Source organism: Aethalodelphis obliquidens, unplaced genomic scaffold, assembly GCF_003676395.1.
Source record: "Aethalodelphis obliquidens isolate GAN/ISIS:26980383/991018 unplaced genomic scaffold, ASM367639v1 scaffold26, whole genome shotgun sequence".
Classification (NCBI taxonomy): domain Eukaryota; kingdom Metazoa; phylum Chordata; class Mammalia; order Artiodactyla; family Delphinidae; genus Aethalodelphis; species Aethalodelphis obliquidens.
The window spans coordinates 9,783,375-9,808,575 of NW_020837970.1; the positions used below are offsets into that span (position 1 = coordinate 9,783,375).

The 25,201-nt window shown below is 44.8% G+C and overlaps 1 protein-coding gene across 2 annotated transcripts in view; it reads left to right on the plus strand.

Moving 5' to 3' along the window:
* The window catches only part of TLN2 (talin 2), a 453,800-nt gene that overhangs the window by 338,140 nt on the left and 90,459 nt on the right, over positions 1-25,201 (plus strand). The window contains exons 28-34 of one of the 2 annotated variants that reach the window (XM_027123203.1): positions 224-362; positions 10,637-10,845; positions 11,712-11,831; positions 12,878-13,075; positions 14,123-14,262; positions 21,538-21,631; positions 23,602-23,691. In XM_027123203.1, coding sequence (XP_026979004.1) covers positions 224-362; positions 10,637-10,845; positions 11,712-11,831; positions 12,878-13,075; positions 14,123-14,262; positions 21,538-21,631; positions 23,602-23,691 — 990 coding nt within the window. The remainder of the gene's footprint in view (positions 1-223; positions 363-10,636; positions 10,846-11,711; positions 11,832-12,877; positions 13,076-14,122; positions 14,263-21,537; positions 21,632-23,601; positions 23,692-25,201) is intronic. The other variant, XM_027123204.1, reaches the window with a different exon arrangement.

The following is a 25,201-nucleotide window of genomic DNA, read 5'->3' on the forward strand; positions in this document are numbered from 1 at the left end:
TAGCAAGTGGGGAAAGGAAGCAGAGGGCAGGGTGTGAACTCATTTGTTTATCCTGAAGCCTGGGTTCTTTCCCCTCTATCACCCTACTTCTTCTTAGTGCCATTGGTGTATTAGGTAGGAAAGAGTTGAGGCCCAGAAGTTTGATCTGCATTATTTTGGGGCTAAGACTTTAGTGGATGATTTGCCTCTCCTAAGCTGTCTTCCTCCTTGAATCTTCTTACAGCTGGAAAAATGTGCTCAGGACCTGGGAAGTACATCTAAAGCAGTGGGCTCCTCCATGGCGCAGCTCCTGACCTGTGCTGCTCAAGGCAATGAGCACTACACAGGTGAGACTCACACCCTTCGTGATGCCCTGAGGCCAGGTACAGACCACTGGGCTGGTGCGGGGAGTTTGTTGATTTGACAATGAACCTGACTTTTTTATTTCAGCAGTTCAACACACATTTTTCAAGCACTTTCAACATGCTTGTTACTGGGCTTGATGCTAAGCGTACTAAGACTAATCAAATATGATTCCCCCAAACTATTTGAGTCACCCCTATTAGACTATAAGCAGATGGTAATTATAGACCTCCGCAACTGTGTATGTCTCTTGAAATCCCACTAAAGGAGGGAAAGAAAGAAAAAGTCAAAGAAAATGAGAGAGAAGAAAACAAATAAGATCTCAATGAAGTTGTCGAAGATGGAAGGAGACAGATGAGTGGTAACTGAGAGACCCCAATAAATAAAAACCTAAAGTTGTCCAGGGATAGGGAAGCTAACAAGAAGCAAGCTGATTGGTGCTGCAAAACTCTGGGAGGGTTTGAGCCCTGGAGACACCAGGTACCCCTGAACCAGGAGTACTGTATAGGGAACAGAATGTATAAGGAAAAATACCTGGTGATACAAAAAAAAAAAAAGAATATTCTCATAGTCGGAAGTCTGTTTCTATCTAAAATGGAGACAACAAGAAGTTTCAGTATTAGCCCATTACTTGAAAATGAGAACTACATCAGGACTTCCCTGGTGGCGCAGTGGTTAAGAATCCACCTGCCAGTGCAGCGAACACAGGTTCGAGCCCTGGTCCGGGAAGATCCCACATGCCACGGAACAACTAAGCCCATGCGCCACAACTACTGAGCCTGCGCTCTAGAGCCTGTGAGCCACAACTGCTGAGCCCACGAGCTGCAACTGCTGAAGCCCGCATGCCTAGAGCCTCTGCTCTGTGACAAAGAGAAGCCACCGCAATGAAAAGCCCGCACAGCACAACGAAGCGTAGCCCCTGCTCACCGCAACTAGAGAAAAGCCCACATGTAGCAACGAAGACCCAACACAGCCATAAATAAATAATTAAATAAATCCATCCATCCATCCATCCATCAGAAGAAACCTTAAAGAACTGAGTGGCTCTATAAGTAGGAATCAGGTGAAGAGGAGATGGATTGTTGCTTTTGTTATATAGTAGTACGGCTTGAATATTTTTTTCTTTTTGAAATATACATTACTATTAAAGAATAATATACATCCAGAGGAGAGTATAAGTCCTAAATGTATATCTTCATGAGTTATCCCAAATTGAATACACCTGAAAAACCCCCACCAAGATCAAGTAATGAGCATTTTTTGGCATCCCGGGGGAATTGCTGGGTCATAGGCTGTGCGGCCACTCAGCTACAGTCCTTCCTGCGGTATCTGAAATTTCCACTTGTTCTACATCCTGGTCACCACATCTGCTTTGTCAATATGAGCCATTCTGTTGAGTGTGTAGTAGAAGCACATTATGGGTTTAGTTTGCGTGTCCCTGAGGAACAGGGCAGTTGAGGATATTTTCAGTTTATCAGCCATTTGGGTACCTTCTTTTGTGAAGCATCTCTTCAGGTCTTTTGCCCATTTTTTTAAAATATGAGTTTTCTGCCTTTTCCTTATTTATTTGCAGGAGTTAGTTGTCACATATGTATGTATTTCTTGTATCTTGTGGCTTACCTTTTCACTGTTTTAAAGGTGTTTCTTGATAAACAGAACTTAAATTTTAATATAGTCCAATTTACACTTCTCCTTTATGGTTAGTGCTTTTTGTGTCCGATTTAAAAATGTTGCTTCTCCAAGTCATGAAGATATTCTTCTCTGTTATAGTCTAAAGGCTTTGTTGTTTTACTTCCATATTTAGAACTACGATCCACCTGGAATTGAGTTTTATATGTGGGCAAACAGGGTCCTAGTGTAGTTGCTTTTGCACCAGGGCATCCATCCATTTGACCCAGCACCACTTTGCGACCCTCCTTTCCCCAGTGGTCTTGAGGGCAATTTCATTATAAATTAAGGGCATAAATGTGAGTCAGTTTCTGAACTTTTGCTTCTTTTTCATTGCTTTAATTGCCTGATCTTACCTTAGTACCATACTTTCCTAATCATTGCAGTTTTATACTAAGTGTTAACATCTGATAATGTGAGTCCTCTGTCTTTGTTATTCTTCCTCAAGTTAGTGCTGACTTTCCTTGACCCTTTGTATTTCCACATCTATTTTAGAATCAACCTGTCAATTTGTACCCTCCCCCGCAAAAAAACCCTTTCGCTTGTTTTTTTATTTGTTTGTTTTTTTGATCGGGGTTACCTGAATCTGGGGATAATTGAAATCTTTACATTACTGAGTCTTCTAATCTGTGAATGTGGTATATCTCTACATTTATTTAGATTTCCTTTCTCTCAATACTGTTTTATAGTTTTTTGCATAGAAGTTTTTGTTTTCATTAGAGTGTGCGTCATAAATCTTTTACTTTCATTTTTTCTCTATGCTTATATTTAATGCATGTGTATGCATGCATACCTATGCGTATCATGTAGTTGTTCTTTCAGAGGGGGAGGAGTTGTTTGTTGATGTGACAGTATTTTCCGTTCAATTGGAGTATTTGGTCTGTTTATATATAATATAATTAGTGATATATTGAGGTTTGTATTTGTCATCTTACTATTTCTTTTCTATATGTCCTACCTATCCTAGGCTCCTTTTTCTCTCCTTTCTTGCTTTCTTTCAGATTTATATGTGCTTTTTAAAATCTATTTCTCTTCCCTTGATTAGTTTATTAGTTGTACATTCACTGCCTATTCTTTTTTTTTTTTTTTTTTTTTTTTGGTAGTACGCAGGCCTCTCACTGCTGTGGCCTCTCCGGCTGCGGAGCACAGGCTCCGGACGCGCAGGCTCAGCGGCCATGGCTCACGGGCCCAGCCGCTCCACGGCATGTGGGATCTTCCCAGACCAGGGCACGAACCTGTGTACCCTGCATCGGCAGGCAGACTCTCAACCACTGCGCCGCCAGGGAAGCCCCTCACTGCCTATTCTTGAACAACTTTTTTTTCTTTTTTCTTTTTTTTTTTGTGGTACGCGGGCCTCTCACTGTTGTGGCCTCTCCTGTTGCGCCTGACACGCAGGCTCAGCGGCCATGGCTCACAGGCCCAGCTGCTCCGCAGCATGTGGGATCTTCCCAGACTGGGGCACGAACCCGTGTCCCCTGCATCGGCAGGCGGACTCTCAACCACTGCGCCACCAGGGAAGCCCTTGAACAATTTTTTAAAAGTATAATATAAGTTAGTATGTTTACCTCTTCCTGGACAGTGCAAGAATCTTGGGACATTTAAACTTCATTGACCTTTCTTCCAACGCATTCATTGTTGTTGAGTGCTTTAATTCTACATATATTTAACCTCCTCAGTACTGCCTCAAAGTTGTTTCATAGTCAGTATTGATTAAATGCTCCTCCATATTGACCTTTCCATTGCTGTTCATTCCTTTCTGCATCGCAATGTGCTTCCACCTGGGATTATTTCCTGTCTGCCTAAAGAACTCCCTGCATTAATTCCTTTAGTGTGAGTCTGCAGTGACCAATTCTTTCAGTTGTTGTTTGTTTAAAATGCCTTTGTTTAGCCTCTATTTTTGGTAGATAATTTTACGTGTTGTAAAATTTTAGGTTGGCAGTTATTTTCTTCCAGCATTTGAAGGTGTTATTCCGTTGTCAGCACTTGAAGGTGTTATTCCATTGTCAGCACTTGAAGGTGTTATTCCGTTGTCTTCTGGCTTCCTTTATTTCTGTTGTGAAGTCAGCTGTCGCTTTACCCTTCCACAGGTCATGTGGTTTTAGTTTTCCCCTCTGCTACTCGTTTTTTTGGATTTTCTCAGTCTTTGGTTTTCAAGCACTGTGCCTAGAGGAGTTTTGTTTTGTGTCGTTTTGCCTATTTATCCCACTTTGGGTTTTAGTACTCCTTAAAGATGGGATTTGCTGTCTTAGATCAGTTTTGGAAAACTCAGCCACTATATCTTCAAATGCTGCTTCTGTCCCATTTTTTTCTCTCCTCTTTGTACACTCCAGCTACCCCCTACGTTAGATATTTTCACTGTTTTGTGTGTCTCCTATGCTCTTTTCTATATTGGCCATAATTTTTCTTCTCCATGCTTTATTCTGTGTGGGTTTTTTTGGATTTATCTGCAGCTCACTATTCCTCCTACCTTCAAACTCTTCTATTGAGTTTTTAATTTTAAATGTCATATTTTTCAGTTTTATAATAACCTTTTGATGGTTTTCTTGTACTTTCCATTTCTCTGCTGAAATTCTCTATCTTGTCATCTAATTTCTTCAACATAGTTTTTACATTTACTTAAAGTCTAGGTTCAATAACTCCAATGTCAGGATCACCTACGGGCGTCTTGTTATCTGTTTTGTTTTCTGTTTTTTTTTTTTCTCTTCTTGGTTTTCAACTATTGACCTTATCTCCTGATGTTTCTGATTTTTTTTTAATTTAATGCTAATCATTGGTATTTACATTGTAGAAATAATTTGAGGCTCTGGATTGTGTTTTCTTCCGTACAGAGGATTAATCTTTTATCTTAGCAGGTGGTTAAAAAAGGAGAAGATCACCGTAATACGAGCAGAACCGAACTGATTGGATATTGCAAAGTCCATTTCCAGTTTACCTTATAGGGTGTAGCCCTTCGTGCCTCCTGTCTAAACATCTGTGATGTTTATGAGGGCCATTCTGATTGTTGAGCTCAGAACTATGCTTCTTTTATCTTCCCATCCCCATGCGACTTCAGAAAGTTTTGCTCAGCCTCTCAGTTTCTGGGCAACAGTTTACAAATTAGAAAATGCCTTGAAGGGGGGAAAGCAGTGTTGTACTCACTTCTCTGTACTTTCTTTCTCTTCCAAGGTCTTGGCTTTCGTTACCTTGGTTCCTTGGTATCTCTCCAGTGCCTTCAAACAGATGTTCTGTCTGTATTTTTCCAGAGTTTCTAGTTGTTTCTCTGAGGGGGAGGGTTCATCTGCAATAAGTTATTCTTTCCATCACTATAAGGAAAATCCTCTTTGCTTCTTCAGAAACTGTGTATGTTTATTACTTTGAAAATAAGAGCACAGTAGGAGCACAAAAAGAGTTACCACGGCACAGTGCAATATAGTACCTGCAACAGTAAGAATGTACAATTCTGTCCTCATGAGAGGGTGAGGGAACGTTCCACAGCAGAACTGACACCTGATCGGGGTTTGAAGGATTATTGTGACTCACTTAGCTTTCAAGGAGAAAGAAAAGTGTATGTAAGTTCTTAAAAGCTTAGGGCATATGAGAGATGTAGTTTCAAGAACTTCTACACATTCCTGAAATCTTGCCAGATTTTGTGTAGATGATGAAATGGATTTTTAATGAAGGAAAGACTGCTTCACAAGTTGCGTCATCCAATACTGATAACATCCAGGATGACAGACTGTCTAGTTGATGTCTGAAGAACGGCCTAGAAGTATCCCGATTTCATTTTGGCAGGCGCCAACTAGGTGGTGGTGGCGGACTTGGGAACAGCATATGTGAAGTCCCAAAGGCAGGAGAAGAAGGCTGATGAAATGAAGTGAGAGGATCCAAGTAAAAGGCAAGGGGGTAGGGAGTAAGAAGATAAGGCTGGGAAGGTCAGCTGGGATCAGATCGTAAAAGGCCTCATAAGCCAATTTAAATACATTGAAATTGAAGCTCAGAGCATGTGAAAATACTGAAGAATTTGCATCTGTCGACACAGTCTCGATTGCCCTTAATGCACTTTGCCCTCCTTTTCGTGTGCTGATAAATTGGAGGGAAGCAAAGTTGGAGGCAGGGAGACCAGTGAGAAGGCTGTTGCATTCATCCAGATAAGAATTGTTAGTGGAGATGAAGGATGGATTAAAAAAAAAGAGACCTCACAGTTGTTGGTGATGGATTAGAAGTTGGTAGGAATGGGAATAGGGAAGGCAACACGGACAGCTCTAAGTTTAGCCTGATAGCTGAACGAAGAGTTGTATGAGTCACTGTGATGGAGACACAGGGTCACTGGCAGGCATGTTGAGGGCTGGAGTTTAGGGATGCCAGGTTCAACTTGATTATTATTATTGTTGTTGGGGGGGCTGCCCTGGGTCTTTGTTGCAGCTTTTCGTTGCGGCACGTGGGCTCGGTAGTTGCAACTCATGGGCTTAGTTGCCCCACAGCATGCGGGTCTTAGTTCCCTGACCAGTGATCGAACCCACATCCTGTGCATTGGAAGGCGGATTCTTAACCACTGGACCACCAGGGAAGTCCCAGGTTCAACTTTAAATGGATTCAGTTTGAAATCCCTGCAGGATATCCACAGAGAGGTGCCCATTAGGCAGCTGGATATTTACCTCTGGAACTCAGTAGAGAAGTCTGGGCTGGAGATAAATATTTCTAAATGTTTAATAAAATGATAATGATTGAAACCATGGGGGTAGCTAAGTTTGCATAAGGGAAAGTGGTAGAGTGAGAACAATTTTATCAGATATAACCCTATGGAACCCAAGTATTTCAGGAGAAGGCTGAGCATTAGAAATCCTTGAAAGAAACGAGAACATGCAGCCTTGGAGAGACCATGGAAACCAGGAGAGAGGGATGTCTCTCGACTCACAGAGATAATTGCTGCCTGGAAAGACACTGCAGGGAGGGACTTGAGAAGCATCCACTGGCTTAAGGAAAAACAAGGTCACTGCTCTCCCTGTTGAAGGCAATTACAGGAAGGTTGAAGAATGGATGGGAAGCAGGGAGAGAGCACGAGTGTGGACAGCTTCTCCCTGGGTGTCAGTTCCCTCGTCCATACCTAAGATGTGTGGGATACTCAGAAGTTAACACATGAGCTGCCACTGGACTAGGTTCTAATGCAGATGTGGTTTTATTTGGCCAGTACAGCGTTCAAAATGCATTTCTTCTCGGCTGGGTACAGTTACATAGACAGAACCCTTTCGAGATCCTTTGGGACAGATTAAAAAATCTTGCATACTTGGTTTTTACCTTGTGAGCTTGATACGTGGTCTAATGCTGTCTACACACAATCTATGTGAATTCTGATCAGGAGTAATTACTATTACAAAGAATTCCCCTGTATTTCATATGACTAGTGTGTCTCCCTAAGACTGTTGCTGAATATAATTTGAGATCTAGACGGCAGGAATACTGGGAACGTCATCTGTGTCTTCCAAGGATTGTGGTTATTGAAGCAGGGAGTCTGCTTCAGTGTTTCGCACTGGCACTTCTGGGGTGTGTTGCACCCTTGACTCCAGGAACAATTTTGGGGGGGCGGAGGGTGGTGATTGCTCGGAGATAGGACTCTGATGATTCTCATCGTTACCATTGAGAATATTGCTGTGAATTCAGCCACGTACAGCCTTGGATGGTCATTTGCTCCCTGGCATCTGGTGGCCTTGTTTCATCCTTTTGTTGGTGTGGCTTCCACTTTGCGGGAAACCTAATGCCGCCAAAGAGGATTCTTGGTGTGCCCTGAGGTTTCACAGTGAGTCCTCAGCAGAAAACACGTGGGGTGGATATACCTCGGCTTTTGGAATTCCGCTCTTCTGGTTTCTGCCTTTTGGAAAAATTGTCTGAGTCTATAAAAGCCTTTTCAGTAAATAATTTTCTCATGAACATGACTTTTCTAATGGCGTATGATAAATGGTTTATTCTTCCAAAATAATACAACTCAAATAGAAATAGATTCAAGAGTCCACGTGGTAACGAGGAAGGCAAGAGGAGAGGTCTAGAAATCACAGCCTAGAATTTTCAAGTGTCACAGCTGGGATCTCAGCCTCTCCTATGACCTGTGGGAAACTGAGACCCAGAGGGAAAAGGCGGCGGCTGTTTAGTCCACACAGCTTGTCAGCAGCAGAGCTGGACGAGGTCTTAACCACACCTGGTGGGTGCCCTTCTGAGCAAGGATGTCCTTCCACCCTGGGCCAGAAGCTTCAGTATAACATAAATCAGGAGATTAGGTTTGACGTAAACACACTACCATGTATAAAATAGATAGCTAGTGGGAACCTGATGTATAGCACAGGAAGCTCAGCTCGGTGCTGTGTGATGACCTAGATGGGTGCGATGCAGGGGGTGGGGGGAGGTCCAAGAGGGAGGGGATATAGATGATTCACTTTGCGGTACAGCAGAAACTAACGCAACATTGTAAAGCAATTATACTCCAGTAAAAAACAAACAATAAACCCTCCTTGATGTCTGCAAAAAAAAAAAATGCAGTGACTCTTCTCTTTGGCTTTTTTCTCTCCTTCACCTTGGCTTTACTTATCTTTATGCTTTCTCCTCTGCCATATAAAACACTTTGTTTAAAATGTGTTCATTCCACATGCTGCGCTCGGAAGTGCCATGTGATAAATGGTAGATGGGCAGCTTTGCAATTTGCCTTGATTAGATTGTAGAGTTATGTCCCAGTTATGCGACTTCCTAAGTATTTACAGATGAGCCAGTCTGCAGCTCTGGGAAGTTGTTTTATGGATTCCCCAGGGCCTTTTGTGTTCTTTCTTGTATTTCGGTGCCTCGTCCCTAGTAAAGAGAGGACCACCTGCTGCGTCTGTGCCCACGCGGCTGAAGCAGCGGCGGTAAAGACCACGCTCAGGGGTGCCATCCAGCCGAAGGCTTTAGATACAGTCACCTCAAAGTGTAGTGAGAGAGCAAGTCATCTGTGAATTTTTCATGCAGATGTTGTATGTTCTAACAAGAATCCCTTGTAGTTCTCTATCCCAAAGAACACTGTGCAGAGTCTGACCCCGAAGTTAAGAAACTAACCTCAGATCTAAAGGTGTGTCCGTGGTCAAGATGCTTCTCAGCACTGGGCCTCATCTGAAATGGTTCGATGAGATGAGCTTTGAGGCTGGCTATTTTGCAGTTCCCCAGGTTCCAGGAGCCTTTTGTTACGTGCCTTGGCATTTCCAGTCTCCTTCCTTTTCTTGGGTGCGCCAAGCACTAGGTACCATGTAGGAAGGCGCCTCTTCTTTCTATGGGAGGTGGCACTGTAGTTTTTAAGGACTAGTTTATATGCATAGTTTATCTCCGAATCCCATCATCTTTAGAAGTGAATTTAAAGATGAGCAGGCACTTTGCAAAAGAGGATGTCCAAACAGCCACTGAGTGTATGAAAAAGTGCTCAACATCGTTGCTCACTAGGGATATAAGAATTAAACCTCAGTGAGGGACTTCCCTGGTGATCCAGCGGTTAAGACTCCACGCTTCCACTACAGGGGGCATGGTTTTAATCCCTGGTCGGGGAACTAAGATTCCCGCATGCTATACACCCACCAGAACTGGATAAAATAAAAAATCTAACACTAGTAAGTACGGGCCAGGATGAAGAGCAACTGTAACTCTCATATATATAGTGCTGGCGGAGTGTATAATGGCAAAACCAGTCTGAAGAAGTGTGGTAGTATCCTCCAAAGCTAAATATACACTTACTCTATGACGCAGCAATTCAGCTCCTAGATTTAAATCCAAGAGGATCAATTCCATATGTCTACCTAAACACAGGGATGAGAACTTTTCCAGTAGCTTTATTCATAATAGTCCACACAGGAAACAATCCCCAAGTGTCCAGCAACAGAAGAATGGATAAGCAGATGTTGCTGTGTTCCTATAATGGAATACGACACAGCAAGAAAAAGCAATGTACTTCTATGTGTAACAGCACGGGTGAATCTCACAGCATTGTGGTCAGAGAAAGAAACCAGACACAAAAGAAGACATACAGTGTGGTTCCATCAACACGTAGTTGAAGAACAGGTAAAACTAGTCTAAGGTGATAAAAGCTAGAATAGGGATTACTTCCAGTGTGAGAGGATATTGACTGGGAAAGGGCACAGGCAATGGAAATGTTCCTTCTCCATATGGATGGCAGATACGTGGGTGTACACATCGGTACAGATTCAGTGAGCTGCCCAGGGAGACTCATTCACTTTGTTGCGTGTAAGTTATGCCCCAATAAAAATGACTGGAAAGAAAAGTGAACTTGAATGGTTCATCTGTGAGTTCGATACTATGCACTTGGTATTTTAGGTCTAGGGACAGGTGGGGTAGTGGGCGTGACAGGAACCAGAGGGAAATGGTGTTTAGCATGGCATTTGTGGTAACATCCCTCTTGGAGCAGCCCAGAGCCAATGGCTTGAGCTACTTCTTTGAGAAGGACATCAATTCAGATTTTATAAAAAGCAATTTGGAGCCCACCTGTGCCAGGCACTGTCCAAGGATTCTCTCCTTTCTCGAAGGCTCTAGTCTAGAGGCTTACTCCCAAGTAAAAGTATAACTTTTGGATGGAATCTAATAGAAAGTCTGGCGGGCTCTTTTTTTTTTTTTTTTTAACCCCCAGGGGTGGCTGCTCGAGAGACGGCCCAAGCTCTGAAAACGCTGGCCCAGGCTGCCCGGGGCGTGGCTGCATCTACGAGTGACCCCGCGGCTGTGCACGCCATGTTAGATTCCGCCCGGGACGTGATGGAGGGCTCGGCCATGCTCATCCAGGAAGCCAAGCAGGCCCTGATCGCACCTGGAGATGCGGAGAGTCAGCAGAGACTAGCCCAGGTAAGGCCCGGAAGTGGCCATCAAGGTCGTCCCTGAGGTGGACGCATGGACAGGCTGTTGCCCGGTGTGAGCAGTTTTGGAAGCCTCGCATGGTAGCCCCCATAACGTGAGACGTGCTTAATTCAGTCAACAGAAAAGTATGGGGGGCTTGGTTGAGACCTGCCGTTAGAACGTGAAGGACCTGGACGCAGCATGTCTGTTTTGGGCCTGTGTGTGCTTACGTATAGCCCTCTTCCTAGCCTGGGAGGTGAGGTAGATAGGCTTGGTGTAGCTACTCGGTGCTTTAAACTCTCTCTAGTGCCTCTTCAGGTGATTCTTACCAGAGAGCGTAGACAAGGAGCCTCACACATCCTTAAAAGGCAGCATGTGGGCAACTCCAAGTTGGTCTGGAAGTGCTCAGAACATTCCGCCTGCCCTTGGGCAGGGCGAGGTGTGGGATGATGGCATCAGAGGGTCGCTGAGCATAAATCCATCCCAGGGCGGGCTAACTGTGATCCAAAGGACTCAGGGCCTCCTTCCACCTCAGGACCTCTGCAGGGCTCTCTAGAAGGCAGCTATTTCTCTTCCTCTTGGTGTTGGATACCTTTGTTTCAGAACCGAGTTGTATTTGAGCCACAGTCAGGACTTGGCCTGGCCTTGGGAGCAGGTAGGGTGTGCTGTATCGCTGTGTCAGACCCTGTGCTAAGACAGGATGTTAACCCCAGTGAGCGGCCTAGATGAGGAGATTTAACGGTAAACAGTGTCAGGCAGACGCTGGCAGATCAGTTCCCCATCTCTTTTAGCTCTGCTCACTCCCAACATGTGTGCAAGAATGTTTGCCCTGAAACCTGCTTTCTGTTGGGGCTTTTCTCCCTCTGTGTATTCAGGTGGCCAAAGCCGTCTCTCACTCCTTGAATAACTGCGTGAATTGCCTCCCTGGGCAGAAGGATGTGGACGTGGCCTTGAAGAGCATCGGGGAGTCGAGCAAGAAGCTGCTGGTGGACTCGGTGAGAGGTTTTGGCTCGGGCAGGGGCGCCTGGGGGACTGGGCTCACCTTAGGTGTGGGTGGAGTCTGCTCCCCTCTAGGGGACCTCTGAGCAGCTAGCCTTTCCCTTAGGAGTCCTGTTTTTCCTGTCGATTTGCCTTTTCCTTGTTTTGCTGTCTGATCAGCCGGGTTCCCAGGTAGAGCTTCTAAAGTTTACTTCTTCTTTGAGCCCATGCTGCTGTTTGCTCTCAGGTCATCCCAGTAAGACAGGAATGGGGAGGAGGGGGTATATGATCATCTAACTTCTTATCAGGACATCTCAGGCAGTGACCATCAGGCGATAAAGGCATACAAGTGTCAGGGACTCACTGAGAGAGTGAGCCGTCTGTGGAATTTCACTTTGGGGCCTGGTCCCGTCCCTGTCTTGTGAGTCCCCTTTGCGGGTACTTGGCCTTGTTCATCTTTGGTTCTTCTCTGCCTGGTCCCTGGCATATACCAGGTATGCAAGCTGTGGGTGTGGTGTGACTAATATCTAGCTTAACTCTCTGGAACTTTTCACAAACAGTTACAGGGCTGCTAGTGGCACTTCTGTGGAAAAGCTATTCAGTATATTGTTAGCAAAGACCAACTGACGAATAAAAGTGATGGCTGTTAGTTTAGAAGAATAGGATTTAAAGTTTCATAGCATCTGCCTTTTAGTTCCAGAAAGCTAAACCTTTGAGAGTTTCCGTCTGAGAAACCCAAGATAGAGTGCTGGTTCAGAGAGTGGATCCCGAGTCAGACTGCCCAGGTGTGAATCCTGGCTCTGCCACTTAGGAGACCAGAAGCCTGAGGAAAGCTGTCCTTACCATTTTTAGATCCACTATGTCCAGCACTGAATAGGTGTTCACGGGAATGTACATATTTTGAAGGTCAACCTTAACAAGGGCTCAGACCACACAGAGCCTTTTAGTCTCGATGACTCACAACTGCATCCCAGGAGAGTCTGTCTTCCCTCTGCAACATACTACCTTTGTTTCTCCTACGCAAAGTAGAACTTCTCCTGCAACCTGCCTTCTCTTGCCATAGTTACCTCCGAGCACGAAGCCTTTCCAGGAAGCCCAGAGTGAACTGAACCAAGCAGCGGCTGATCTGAACCAGTCTGCAGGGGAGGTGGTCCATGCCACTCGGGGCCAGAGCGGAGAGCTGGCTGCAGCCTCCGGGAAGTTCAGTGATGATTTCGATGAATTCCTCGATGCCGGCATTGAGATGGCGGGCCAGGCTCAGGTGAGGCTGGTGTGGCTGAGTGGAGTTGACCCTTGCCCCTCTCAACTCTGGTGGACCGTCGTCCCCTGCGGCCAAGTGGCAAATAGGAGCGGGGAAGCTGTGGGCAGCCCACACCTTTACACTGTCTTTGCTACTCAGAGAGCTCCATGAGCTCACAGGAATGGCATTCCCAAAGACACTATTAGCTTATGTGTGAAGTTCTTCCTGGAAATGACAGATAACTTTTCCCACGATCCTCCAACAGAACTCATCATTTTATTTCTGCTTTTTGGAGGGAGGGCAGCTCTGCATCCTATACTTCAAATGTGGTTTAATACTGTAAAAACTCATGTATTTGAAGTTCGGGGAGCCCACTTGAAAAGGCTGTGTCTGATCCTGAGTGTCAAGTGATTCAAACTTAACCTCTTTCAGATGAACAGATAAACCCCTTGTTTAGAACAAGGGAGGGTGACTGGTCTGGTGTCAGCTTATGGAGCTGGTTGTTTTATTTTTTGGCGAGCTCCTGTGAACTCCCTAAAAGTGGTACCCAGGGTGTTTTTTACTCTGTTATCTACAAAGGGTTGTTTCTCGGATGGCAGGCCAGGTGAGAAATGTATCCTTTCCAGAGTCGGGAGCTTCTGGGATGCAGTCAGCTCTAAATGTCCAGACAGTGATGGTAGTTTGTGCCAGGCTGAGATGGACAAGCCCCTTGATACCTCCCGCATTGTTGAGCAAGATGCTGGAGTTGTGGCCCTGTCTGTGTGCTCTCTCGCTCGCTCTCTCCCTCCCGCCCCCATTCATGCCCACTCTTGTGAGACAGCACAGCTCTTGGCTGACCCACTTGGGCTGGATTTCTGTCCTGTTGTGTGCATCTTGGTCCGGATAGCTGTTTGGGGAACGGTAGACACTGGGCAGAGTCTTGACAAGTTAGGCATCTGCTGACTAATTGGACTTAATGCAACCTAGACAGATAACCTGCTTCCGTTTCAAGGTGCTGCTCCTAGCTCTGAATGCTGCCTAGGAGAAATGGACAGCCCCTAATGACTCTGGCTCCTTTTGACCTTCCAGACGAAAGAAGACCAGATCCAAGTGATAGGGAACCTCAAGAACATCTCGATGGCATCCAGCAAGCTGCTGTTAGCGGCCAAGTCTCTCTCTGTAGACCCAGGAGCACCCAATGCAAAAAACCTCCTGGCCGCAGCTGCAAGGTAAGAGCGGAACAAAATGGGCGTTCACGTGTGGTGTTTGCAAGATCCACCAGACATCCTGCTGCTTTGCTGAGCGAAGGAGTAGTGCTGACCTTCTGTTGTCGGAGTTGGAGGCGAGAGTGACAGAGATGCTGGTGTCTTATTAAACGGGCTCCTTTGCATGCGCTTTCTCCCCTAAAGATGCCTTCTGTCTCCTCTTAAAGCCTTTTCAGGAGGACTTGCTTAGTCTTAAGGCCCCCACTGATGTATAAACGTAGTGGCTTAGATTTTTTTTGCAAGTAGTATTACTATCTTTCAGATTATGGAAGTAATATAAGTTCATTAAAAAGAAACCAGAAGATGTTGAAAAGTATAAAAAAAAAGACACTCAACTAGCCATTCAACATTTCTTGAGTCTTACTATATGCCTGGCACCAATGTTAATTAGATGGATTTAAACATGTTCACTTCGTCACGTGCAGAAGGGCTCTAGCTCAGAATGAATGGGGCGGTGGGGAGGAGTAAATTGTTTTGGGAAATATGTTAAAACATGAATCTGAACTTGGGGTAAGGTCAACGTTCTTCTTTCCTGTTGTTCTCACCTGAGTAACTGGGTCATACAAGAGAATTTCTGCTCCAGGGCCACTCTGGCCGTTTAGTTCAATTACTAGTGATGGAGTGCTGGTAGCTGGAGAAACTGCAGCGACAGCCCAGGAAAATTTTATATTGGCAATCCCACATTCATATTCCTGAACCAAGAGTGTAGGGTATTTTATTTTCCTATGGAAGTGTAGGCCTGTTTTCATAGCATTTCTTGATATCACTTTATATGTAGGAAAACTAACAGCAGTGAGAGATTAAATGCGGGACAATTAGGACACATAGCATAATTGGAAACATTTTCAAAATGTGCAGATTAGTGATTTTTAAAACGCATTGCTTGAATTCTACTTAACTTCTTTTAAACTTGGTTTTGTTTGCTTATTTTTTAATGTCTTTATCTCTCCTGGCTTTTTTTTTTTTTTTTTTTTTTTTGCGGTACGCGGGCCTCTCACTGTTGTGGCCTCTCCCTTTGCGGAGCACAGGCTCCGGACGTGCAGGCTCAGCGGCCATGGCTCACGGGCCCAGCCGCTCTGCGGCATGTGGGATCTTCCCGGACTGGGATACGAACCCGTGTCCCCTGCATCGGCAGGCGGACTCTCAACCACTGCGCCACCAGGGAAGCCCCCTCTCCTGGCTTTTTTAAAGTTGTTAGAATCAGGAGACCTGAATTCTAGTACAAGCTTTAGTGCTTGACTAGGTTACCTTGGTCAGGTCACTCAACCTGTCTAAACTTTCCCATTTGCCAAATAGGGATGTGTACAGACTACATTGTCCTTGAGCTCTGTTCAGTTCTCGATATATAAGGTAGCATGGTACCACTGGTTAAAACCTGTCTCTGGTCTCCTGTTTGCTTGTAGTGTTATTTTATTTTATTTTATTTTTATGGGGGGGTTAGGTAATTTCAGAGCAGTTGCCTTCAAAACCTTTGAGTTTCTTCATTTATTCCCAGATACATACTTTACCTTCAAACGATACCTAGAGCCACTAGGTGATGGGAAAAATACCCTCACATCTCCCCACCTCCATCTTATGCTTTGTTTGTGATTGTTCCATTAGGTGAGTGCCCTTCTGGGGTCGTGGTGGAGATGAAGAGGGACAGTGATGTCTTCTCTGTCGTGCAGCTGTTTCTGATCTAAAACCCTCTTAATCACTTTTTTCCTACAAACAACCTTTGGGTAAGGCAACTAATGTTGCCAGGTATCTGAACTCAGATGTTTTTCATTATCTTAAATTTTTCACATCGTTTCAAAATTACAGTTTCCAACTTAGAGCGTGTTGTCGACTCTCTTAAATTGTGGGAATGAGGGGAGAGTATAAATTGGCCTTTTGAAAGCCCCGTACCAAAGGGAATCCAGGACCCGAAAGCATGCTGCTGGTGTCCTGGCTCTGTGAGTGTCTGAACGCCCCCTGGTGGTGACATTGAGGAAGGGACCTGGAGGCGAGGCAAAAAAGCTTTCTTTGCCTCTGTCTGTCCTGGCTTTCAGCAGTTGACAGAATTCCCAGCCTGATGGTTTCATAGCCAAGACAGCACTCAAGAATCATCACATGAACTGATAGTCTTGGGCTGGAACAGCTGCAGGAAGTTGCTGGCCTATTCTCCTTGGCTTCTTGGCCCATGCTGGCAAGCTCTGCTCCCTGGGGTGATTTCCCAGCGGAAGCTCCAGCCAGGTCAAGTGAGTCAGGCAGCTCCCCTTGGAGGGTAAAGCTCTGCCCACCTGGGGTGCCTTCGTTCATTCTCTTGTTCCTTCATTTGTTCATTAAACAGATTTTTACCACATGCCTGATAAGGGCACACACTGTAAGACTGGGACGGCCCTGGTGGAGTTAGGACAGGGGGCACAATCAGGGCATGCCACCCTCATTCTATCTGGGCCTCACAACAGTCTGGTGCATAAGTACCTTTGGAGTTGGGCAGCAGGGAATCGATTGCTCTCGTCCTCATCTTCAGTCCCACTGCCCTCCCTCTTCTTGAGACGGCCATGCCTGCCTGTCCTTCCTGTGGATGTCCCCAAAGACCCCACAGAGATGCTACTGTGGGGGCCCAGGCCTGGACCAACTCAGCCCCACCCTGCTCCTACATCAGCAGACTTGAATCCTTTCTTTGTTCTTTCTAGTCTCCATGATTCTTCCTGCTTTCGGGGAAAATGGTTTACTTCTGGGAGAGCAGTAGACTATGTGTGCCTTTCCCTCTGCTCCCTCTGACCATTCTGCATCTGAGCCCAGGTGCATCTGAGGAAGCTGGTCCCTTGGTTTCTGATGTGCGTGGGGAGGAAGTCATTTTCTGTTGAGTTCCTGGCTTGTTTGTCTTCTTTCTGTGTAACTGCCTGGCTCTGGCTCTTTTCTGGCAAGTTGGGTGGAGCTGGAGACCCTTTGTCCACCGTTCATCAGGCTTTTCCCTGCCTGGGGGCTGGACTGATGCTCCCTGAACTTAGTTAAGGGAGTGGGAAACCAGTTGGCAGTGGCAAAAGGAAGAAGTGCCCTAACTCTGAGCACCTCCCCAGGCTGCCGAGCACACCACAGTCACCCTGGCCAGAAGGACTCCCGGGCTGAAGACTTGACGCCCGCAGCTGCCAGCATCAGGGCCGTCCTAGGCCAGGTGTTCAGCTGCTTTCCAGTCCCCTGAGGGCTCCCTAGGACCTTGCAGGACATGTCTCTTCCAGGACCACCCTTTGCTTTGAAGTTCCTGCCGGGCAGGAGTCTTCCTGTCTCCAGAGATGGTGAAAAAGGATGTCCCAGCAAGCAGCACTTCCATGTTGTAAAGTAGAAAAATGTACACTGGGCCTTCTTCTGTCTCTTGGTCTCCTCTAGAATGTTCCATTCCCGGAATCCGAATCAGGATCTCGCTGAGCCCTGACTTTCCAATTGCTCTGGCCACGTTGGGCCCTCCTTCGTAGGCAGAACCCACGCCCACGGTCGAGGCTTTCATTTTCTTTCTTTCACTCCCAGCGAGTCCTGCCTGTGTCTGGCTGATCCTGTCTGGTGTCACACCCCCCATCACTGCTTCCTCTGGCTCACCTTTGTGTCTTGTCTGTTCATTGTCTTGCCTCTCCAACTGGATTGCAAGCACCTTGCTTTCCTAGAGAGACTTAAACTGTATTATTTTTTTTACTCTCCATGCCTTGTGCATGGTAGGACCCAGGGAATACAAACAGGGGAATTTCAGTTTGCTCTTAGTTGCCTTTCTAAGCACGTCCTCCTTTGAGGAAGGGAATCATCTGAAGTTGCTCTGTTCCCCTCCAAGCTCGCTATTGGACGACTTGGGCTTAATAAATAATCAAAAGCACAAACTGGTTGATTTTCTTCTCTCACCTCTGCCCCAATTCTATATCTATATAAAGGTTCCTTCCAGAGCTCACAAACTCCTGTCTGAATCAATTTAGTATCTCTGAATGCTAAACGATTTGTAGGTTAGAAAGCCTTTAACATCCGAGGCTGTAGATCCCAATTTATTAAAAACCAAGAGTGGCCACATATGCTTATTAGATAAAGAATGAATTACAGGAAAACACTATCTCTAGATGGTGAAATTACGGTTATTTAATTTTTTGTATTTTTTAAAATAAACTTGTATGGCTTTGATCATTACCAAAAAGTGTGGGGAAAATAAAAGCAGCTACAGTTCAAGCCTACTTGGATTTACATAGAACGAAGGAAGGATGCAGCTAATGTTGGCTGTATTTTTATAACAGTGTAAGTAGGTTAATTCATAATGCTTTAGTAGATTTACTGGTATCTGCTTTAAAATAATATTATAAAATCACTGTTAACGTTGTGATACGTCATTGTCATTTTTCTATGCATATGTGTATTTTTACAGGTATGGGCTTATGTGGTTTTTACATTTTATATACAGTTTTCTATATAAGGAATATGATATCATGACTTTTAATGGGTGCCAAGAATTCTGTTGTAGACTCTACATTTAATCAGTCCTTTATCACTGCATATTTGGGTTGTCTTTAATCCTTTGCTCTTATAAATGAGTACCGTAGTTTGAAACATGAAAATACTGTTTCCCATTGTCAAATCTATATCACCATTTGCCTCTGTGCCGCTAAGTTTATTTAGATATGCAATCCAGACTCTAAAATGAGTTATGGGGATAAATGATACCTAAATAATGCTTTTTAGTCATGGATCAGTATTACCCAAGTGACTCATTCAGGCATGCGGTGCTGTGCTGGCACTGTTAAGGACTATCCAACCACAAACTCTTATTAGTCTGTTTGTTTGTTGTTGTTTTTTTACCCCAAGTTTTTATTTGAACATTTTTCACTTTTAAAAATTGTTGAAAGGACAGTGAATAGCTATATATTCTCAGGATTTACCAATTGTAAACTTAGTTTGGGGGTTTTTTTGGTTTGTTTTTTCTTTTTGGAGGGGGCCACACTGCCTGGCTTGCGGGATCTTAGGTCCCCAACCAGGGATTGAACCCGGGCCCATGGTAGTGGAAATGCAGAGTCCTAACCACTGGACTGCCAGGGAATTCCTGTAAACACTTAGTTTCTAATGGAAAAATCTTTATATGAAGACTAACTTTTTAAAAACGTAGATAAACAGGAAACGTTGAAGGAAGTAAGCCAAATGGAAAGCTTGTGTGATACGTGGAAATATTCCCCAAATGATCGTGTCACCACAGTTGAGGGCTGTACCCTTTGTTATGTTGACACATCCAGCCTGTCCACTCCGAAGTATGTCTTGAAGGCTGCCATTGCAGAACACGGTGTTGGACTCTCTGGGGGACCCTTCCAGTGAATACATCATGAACTGCACCTTCCAAAGGTGGTCCCAACTAGAGACTGTCCTGCTATCTCAGTTGTTCTTGTTTTGCTTTGCACCTGGAAGGCACAGTGCTTCCCCATGACACCTTACTTAGTTAAGCACTTTTCCACAAATAAATGAGTCACTAGAGTTAATCTTACACAAGCTATTTGGGGATTCCTTCTTGAGCTGAGGAATGTTTTTCTTCTTCCCATCACTCTAGCTAAATTTAAAATTCAAAGCAGTAGCTCCTCATCAAATAATTAAGCTGATTGCCTTTGTACATTGGCAACATCTTTTTCCACCTAATTTGATATTCTGTGGGAAGCTGCAAAGCCAATTTAACTAATAAAATGTGGCGTCTTTATATTAGACAGTGTTAATGATTAGCAGCAATGTGTGTCCTATTTTGATTTTGTTTGTTTTATTTTAAGTTTCCTGTTAGCTGCAGTGGTTACTGACTGTGAATAGAATTCAGGGTCCTGCCCAAACTATGGACCAGTTATGGCCCTGCAGAAAAATGGTTTTGAATCTGGCCTTTGTGTCTGATAGACATGGGTTTAAGTCTTATTTCTGCTTCTTATTTGTAGCATCTCCTTAGGGAATTATCTCGTGTGTGTGTGTGTGTGTGTGTGTGTGTGTGTGTGTGTGTGTGTATGTCTGTTTTTTTCATTTATAAAAACAAGGGTATTCAATTTTAAGACTTAGTATAAAGGTACAGTAATCAAAACAGTGTGGTATTGGTGAAGGGTTAGACACACAGGTCAATGGAATAGAATAGAGTCCAGAAGTAGACCCACACAAATATGGCCAACTGACTGTCAACAAGGTTAAAAAAGCAATTCAGTGCAGAAAGGATGGCATTTTTAATGGTACTGGAATAATTAGACTTCCATATATCCCCCCCATGAAAAAAAATCTGGATCCATATTTCACACCTTGTTAAAGAAATTAACTCCAAATGGACCGTGCCTTTATGAATCATCCATGGCAACCTAAACAGAGGCTGTCCAGGAGGGGTGGAACCCTAGCCAATGTAGGAAAAAATCTGGGCTGTGTTTTAAGTTCTAAGAAGAATGGAAACACATGTAAAATCATGTAAGCATCTCTGATTCCTATTAATGTTAACAAAGAAAATAGCTCTTTTAAAGAATAATGTTGGTATAGCTTCTAGGAACTGGTCAGTCATGTAGAAATGAATGGTAAGAAGAGGTTTTAAAATCATAAGGCACAGTTTACAGTGTGACTTTTAAAATATACAAAATAGTCCAAACTATACAAAGGCTGTCCAAAATAGCCTAGCTCGGATCATCCCATTCCTGTGGGCTGCTAGGGAAGGATTCTGAAAACAGTGTTACTATGAGCTGTTTGCCATTTGCAACTTCATTGTGAATTCCTTCTTGTGAATATATTAAAGATAGCCACACTTTCTTAAGAGAACTGTTAGTATTGATACTTTTAAGGGTAAATCAATGAATAATGAGAAGCAAAGTAGGGATTCTCATTCTCTCTTCCCTGGTTGTGGTTGATTTTTGGTTGTTTAGAGCAGGGGGCCCAACCCACAGGCGGAGGACTGGTTAAGGAACCCGGCCGCACAGCAGGAGGTGAGCGGCGGGAAAGCAAGGGAAGCTTCATCTGCCGCTCCCCCATAGCTCGCATTACCGCTGACCCATCCCCCCATTGCTCTCATTACTGCCTGAACCATCCCCCTGCCCCCCGGTGGAAAAATTGTCTTCCACAAAACCGGTCCCTGGTGCCAGCAAGGTCGGGGGCTGCTGGTTTAGAGCCTTGTGGAAGAGCTGTCACAGGGACCACAGCCTTTATAGTGAATTAATTGTATTCCTAGCGAACCTACAAAACATTGTTGGGGAAATTACTGTTGATCTTTACAAAACAAAACAAAAAACACTCTTTCCGTATTTGTCGTCGCAGAGCTGTGACGGAGAGCATCAATCAGCTCATCACTCTGTGCACCCAGCAAGCTCCTGGCCAGAAGGAATGTGATAACGCCCTGCGGGAGCTCGAGGTGAGTCCCTGAAAGGCTGCTGAGGATTTCAGAGTGTCTGTGTGTCTGTCCTTTCCCTCCGGGTCAGGTTCTTCTCCTCTATTCTTACCTTTGATCTTTCCTGGGAAACTATTGGGCCAAAGTTCCAATCCAAGTGGGAAGGAATTAAAGAAAAATTAGATTTGGTGGGGTTATCATCCCTGCTTCCCTGTTTCCACTTAAGAGTTGCTTTGTTAAAGGATTCTTTATTTCATACAGGAAGAGGCCTATGGTATTGAGTGTAGGCTGAAGATAAGCAATTTCTACCTAAAAAGTTTGGGAGTGATTATTCTGGGGCGTTTGGGAGAAGCTGGAATAGATGTGCTTTATGAGTAAAAATGATTTTCCCATACGTTGTATTTTGTAACATGTAGGGGGCTCATTAGAGAAAACCCAGGAGTAACACTTATTACTATACAGTCAGGGTGTATGTCAGGGCCCTGACTCCACGGCTCCAGTCAGGGCCGTGGAGCTCCTAGTGGCCCAGACACAGTGTAGGGCTTATCAGTTTATATTCATACTTAGGGTTTATTTTTAATAGAAAATTCATTTATGCCCACAGAGTATACATGGGCAAGAATAAAATCAGTGTGCCTACTTGTCTGTAAAGCAGTCCTAACCAATTCAGGTTATGTTGAAACAGGCAAATGGTTATCTCAGTAGATATGGGTTGGTTGTACCGAGTGTACCTTTAGTTTTCTGAACAGGGATACCCACCATGCCAGAGATGTTAGAGGTGGGGGGTTGATTGCAGCTTCTGAAGGGTCTGATTGAGGCCCAGTCCGCCGATGGCAAGAGGCCATTGGCACAACTGAAAGTGAGAATAGGCAGGGGACTGAAGCATTCTGAAAACAGTGGAGAATGTTTCCTTCCTTGGGTGAGTCACTGCCCTATCCTGGTCTGTTCACATTTGCAAATATAAATGATACGTGGACTGTTGATCTAAATGAGGTCTGTTGGCCCAGATGCACATCCTCTGTGCCTTAATGGTATCCTTGGTTGCCAAAATTATGGCTATTTCAGTGTTGCTGTTACTAAGGCAGTTTTGATTATCCAAGGAGTGGGAGGAGTTTCTTCAATGAAATGAACACCTTCTTTATGCAGCCCTCTTTCCCTTAGATCTTTGCTGATTAACTCAGCAGTTTCACCATTACTTCCCCCCAACCCTTAGTAACTCACATGGCCTTGTCTTTTTGTTGGCTGTGCCCCAAAGTCTGCTAGGTCCCACTGTATCTTCTCACTCAACAGGGAGGAAGATGGATGGCTATGTCCCCGGACTTTCCTCCCCTGGAAAAGTCCCTCATAAACGATGATCAAAGGTTATTGCAACATGAAAGCTAGCAACCGTTTTCAGCAGACTGGAGACAAAGGCAGAAGAAGCAAACCCCATGCCCTGTTCCTTGATGGAGACCTAAACAAGATCCAACATTTTCTATACTTTTAAAATTAAAAACAAATGAACCATTCCAGTGGGCGGTTTTGGGGGGGGTTACCTTCTTTCATGCCTACCCATTGAAAGGTCCCAGCATTGAAAACAGAGGTCCCTACTAATCAAGAAGAAATGAATGAACCTGTCCTTGACATTTAAACTCCTTGGAGTTATCCAGCAGAGAAATTATACTCATTGACCATGAATATATATTGCCTCCCACTAACTTTCAGATTCTTTAAGGAAAAAATGTCCCCGTTCTGTGGATACCAAGCTTCTCCTTCACATTTGAAAACAAGAGATTCTCCTCTCTGTCAGAGCTAACCAAGACACACCCACCCCAATCAGCGTGGTGTTGCCCGCAGGAAATCTGAAGTCGCAGACACTGTGGTCTAAATTCCTCTCAAGAATCTGGATAATGACCAGAATCCTGTGTATGGAGGGGAAGTTGATAGTTGGTATTTTATGTTGAGTTTCCCTTGTTCTATAAGGCTTGCTCTTAAGTTGTGTTCTCCTTCTGTAGACTGTCAAGGGGATGTTGGACAATCCCAATGAACCTGTTAGTGACCTTTCTTACTTTGACTGCATCGAGAGTGTAATGGAAAACTCCAAGGTAAGCCTGGCTGTGCTGTGAGCATCCCTCCTCATTGTGGGGAAGAATCAAGACATGCTTTGTGTGCACCGGCCCGTGGCCCCTCTGCATGGTTGCCCATGTCCTAAAGCCTTGTTATGGCGCCCTTTGCCCAGGTGCTTCTCAAACCTGGCTGTGCATCAGAATCACCTGGGGGTCTTGTTGAACACACCTTGCTAGGTCACACCCCTGAGTTTCTGATTCAATAGATCCCAAGGTGGGGGAGGTTGTGCATTTCTGACAAGTTCCCAGGTCCTGCCATGTGGTCCAGGGGCCACTCTATGAGAACCACTGCTCAGACCCTATGAGGGATGGGTCTTACTGTGAGTCGGAGCATGTATTTCCTTCCACTGGGACTGCACTGGTGGGGAAAGCCCTTCAATGGCCTTGGCTTATATGAGATCCTCCCGTGTGTTCTTTTCACCATCTATCCATGCCTTGCATTCTCAAGGGGAGTGAAAAATTGTGGGGGTTTTTTGGGGGGTGCGGGTGGTGAAAGTATCTAAGACTATACAAAGGTTTGTGTCCTCCCTTCTCCAAATCTTAACCCTGCTCAACAAGATCTTATTTCTTAGTATTTAATGTAATGTGGGTAGCAGTTGGAGGGAGGTGGTCTAAAAAGACTTCTTATCAGAGCAATAATAATAATATTTTAAAAGGTCAGGAAACACTGATCTGTGGTAATTGCACCAGTGTTTTTTGAGAATGCCTCAAAATCAGGATAAAATGAAATGCAAGTGAGATGAATGGAATTTCTTTCTTTCCCTATCCAAGATGGCTTCTTGACAAACAAAGAGCTCTGTCTTGGGTTCTAGACTTGGATGTCATAGTCTCCCTAAAGATTTCTGTTGAACATCCTTCAGTTCTAAGATCTGTGACCCTGGAAAGTAGGACCTGCCTTCATGGGGCATGAGGAGGCCCATGAAGACACAACACCAGATATGGGGCAGGCGCCTTGCCTCTGCCTGTGTGACCTTCTGTCTGACCTTGTGCATGGTGGTTGACCTCTCTGGGTTAGATTCTGAGTACTGAAATCCCGTTTAGCTGTTATTTTAAAGACCTCTGATAGGGACTTCCCTGGTGGTGCAGTGGTTAAGAATCTGCCTGCCAGTGCAGGGGACACGGGTTCGAGCCCTGGTCCGGGAAGATCCCACATGCCACGGGAGCAACTAAGCCTGTGCACCACAACTACTGAGCCTGCGCTCTAGAGCCCATGAGCCACAACTACTGAGCCCATGTGCCACGGCTACTGAAGCCTGAGCGCCTAGAGCCCGTGCTCCGCAACAAGAGAAGCCACTGCAATGAGAAGCATGCACGTTGCGACAAAGAGTAGCCCTCGCTCGTTGCAACTAGAGAAAGCCCGCGCACAGCAATGAAGACCCAGTGCAACCCCCCAAAATTAATTAATTAATTAAAGACTATCAATTAATAAGTGAATAATATCGGGAAGAGTGTGTCTTCTGCTTTCTGGACATGGTCTTCACCTATAGCT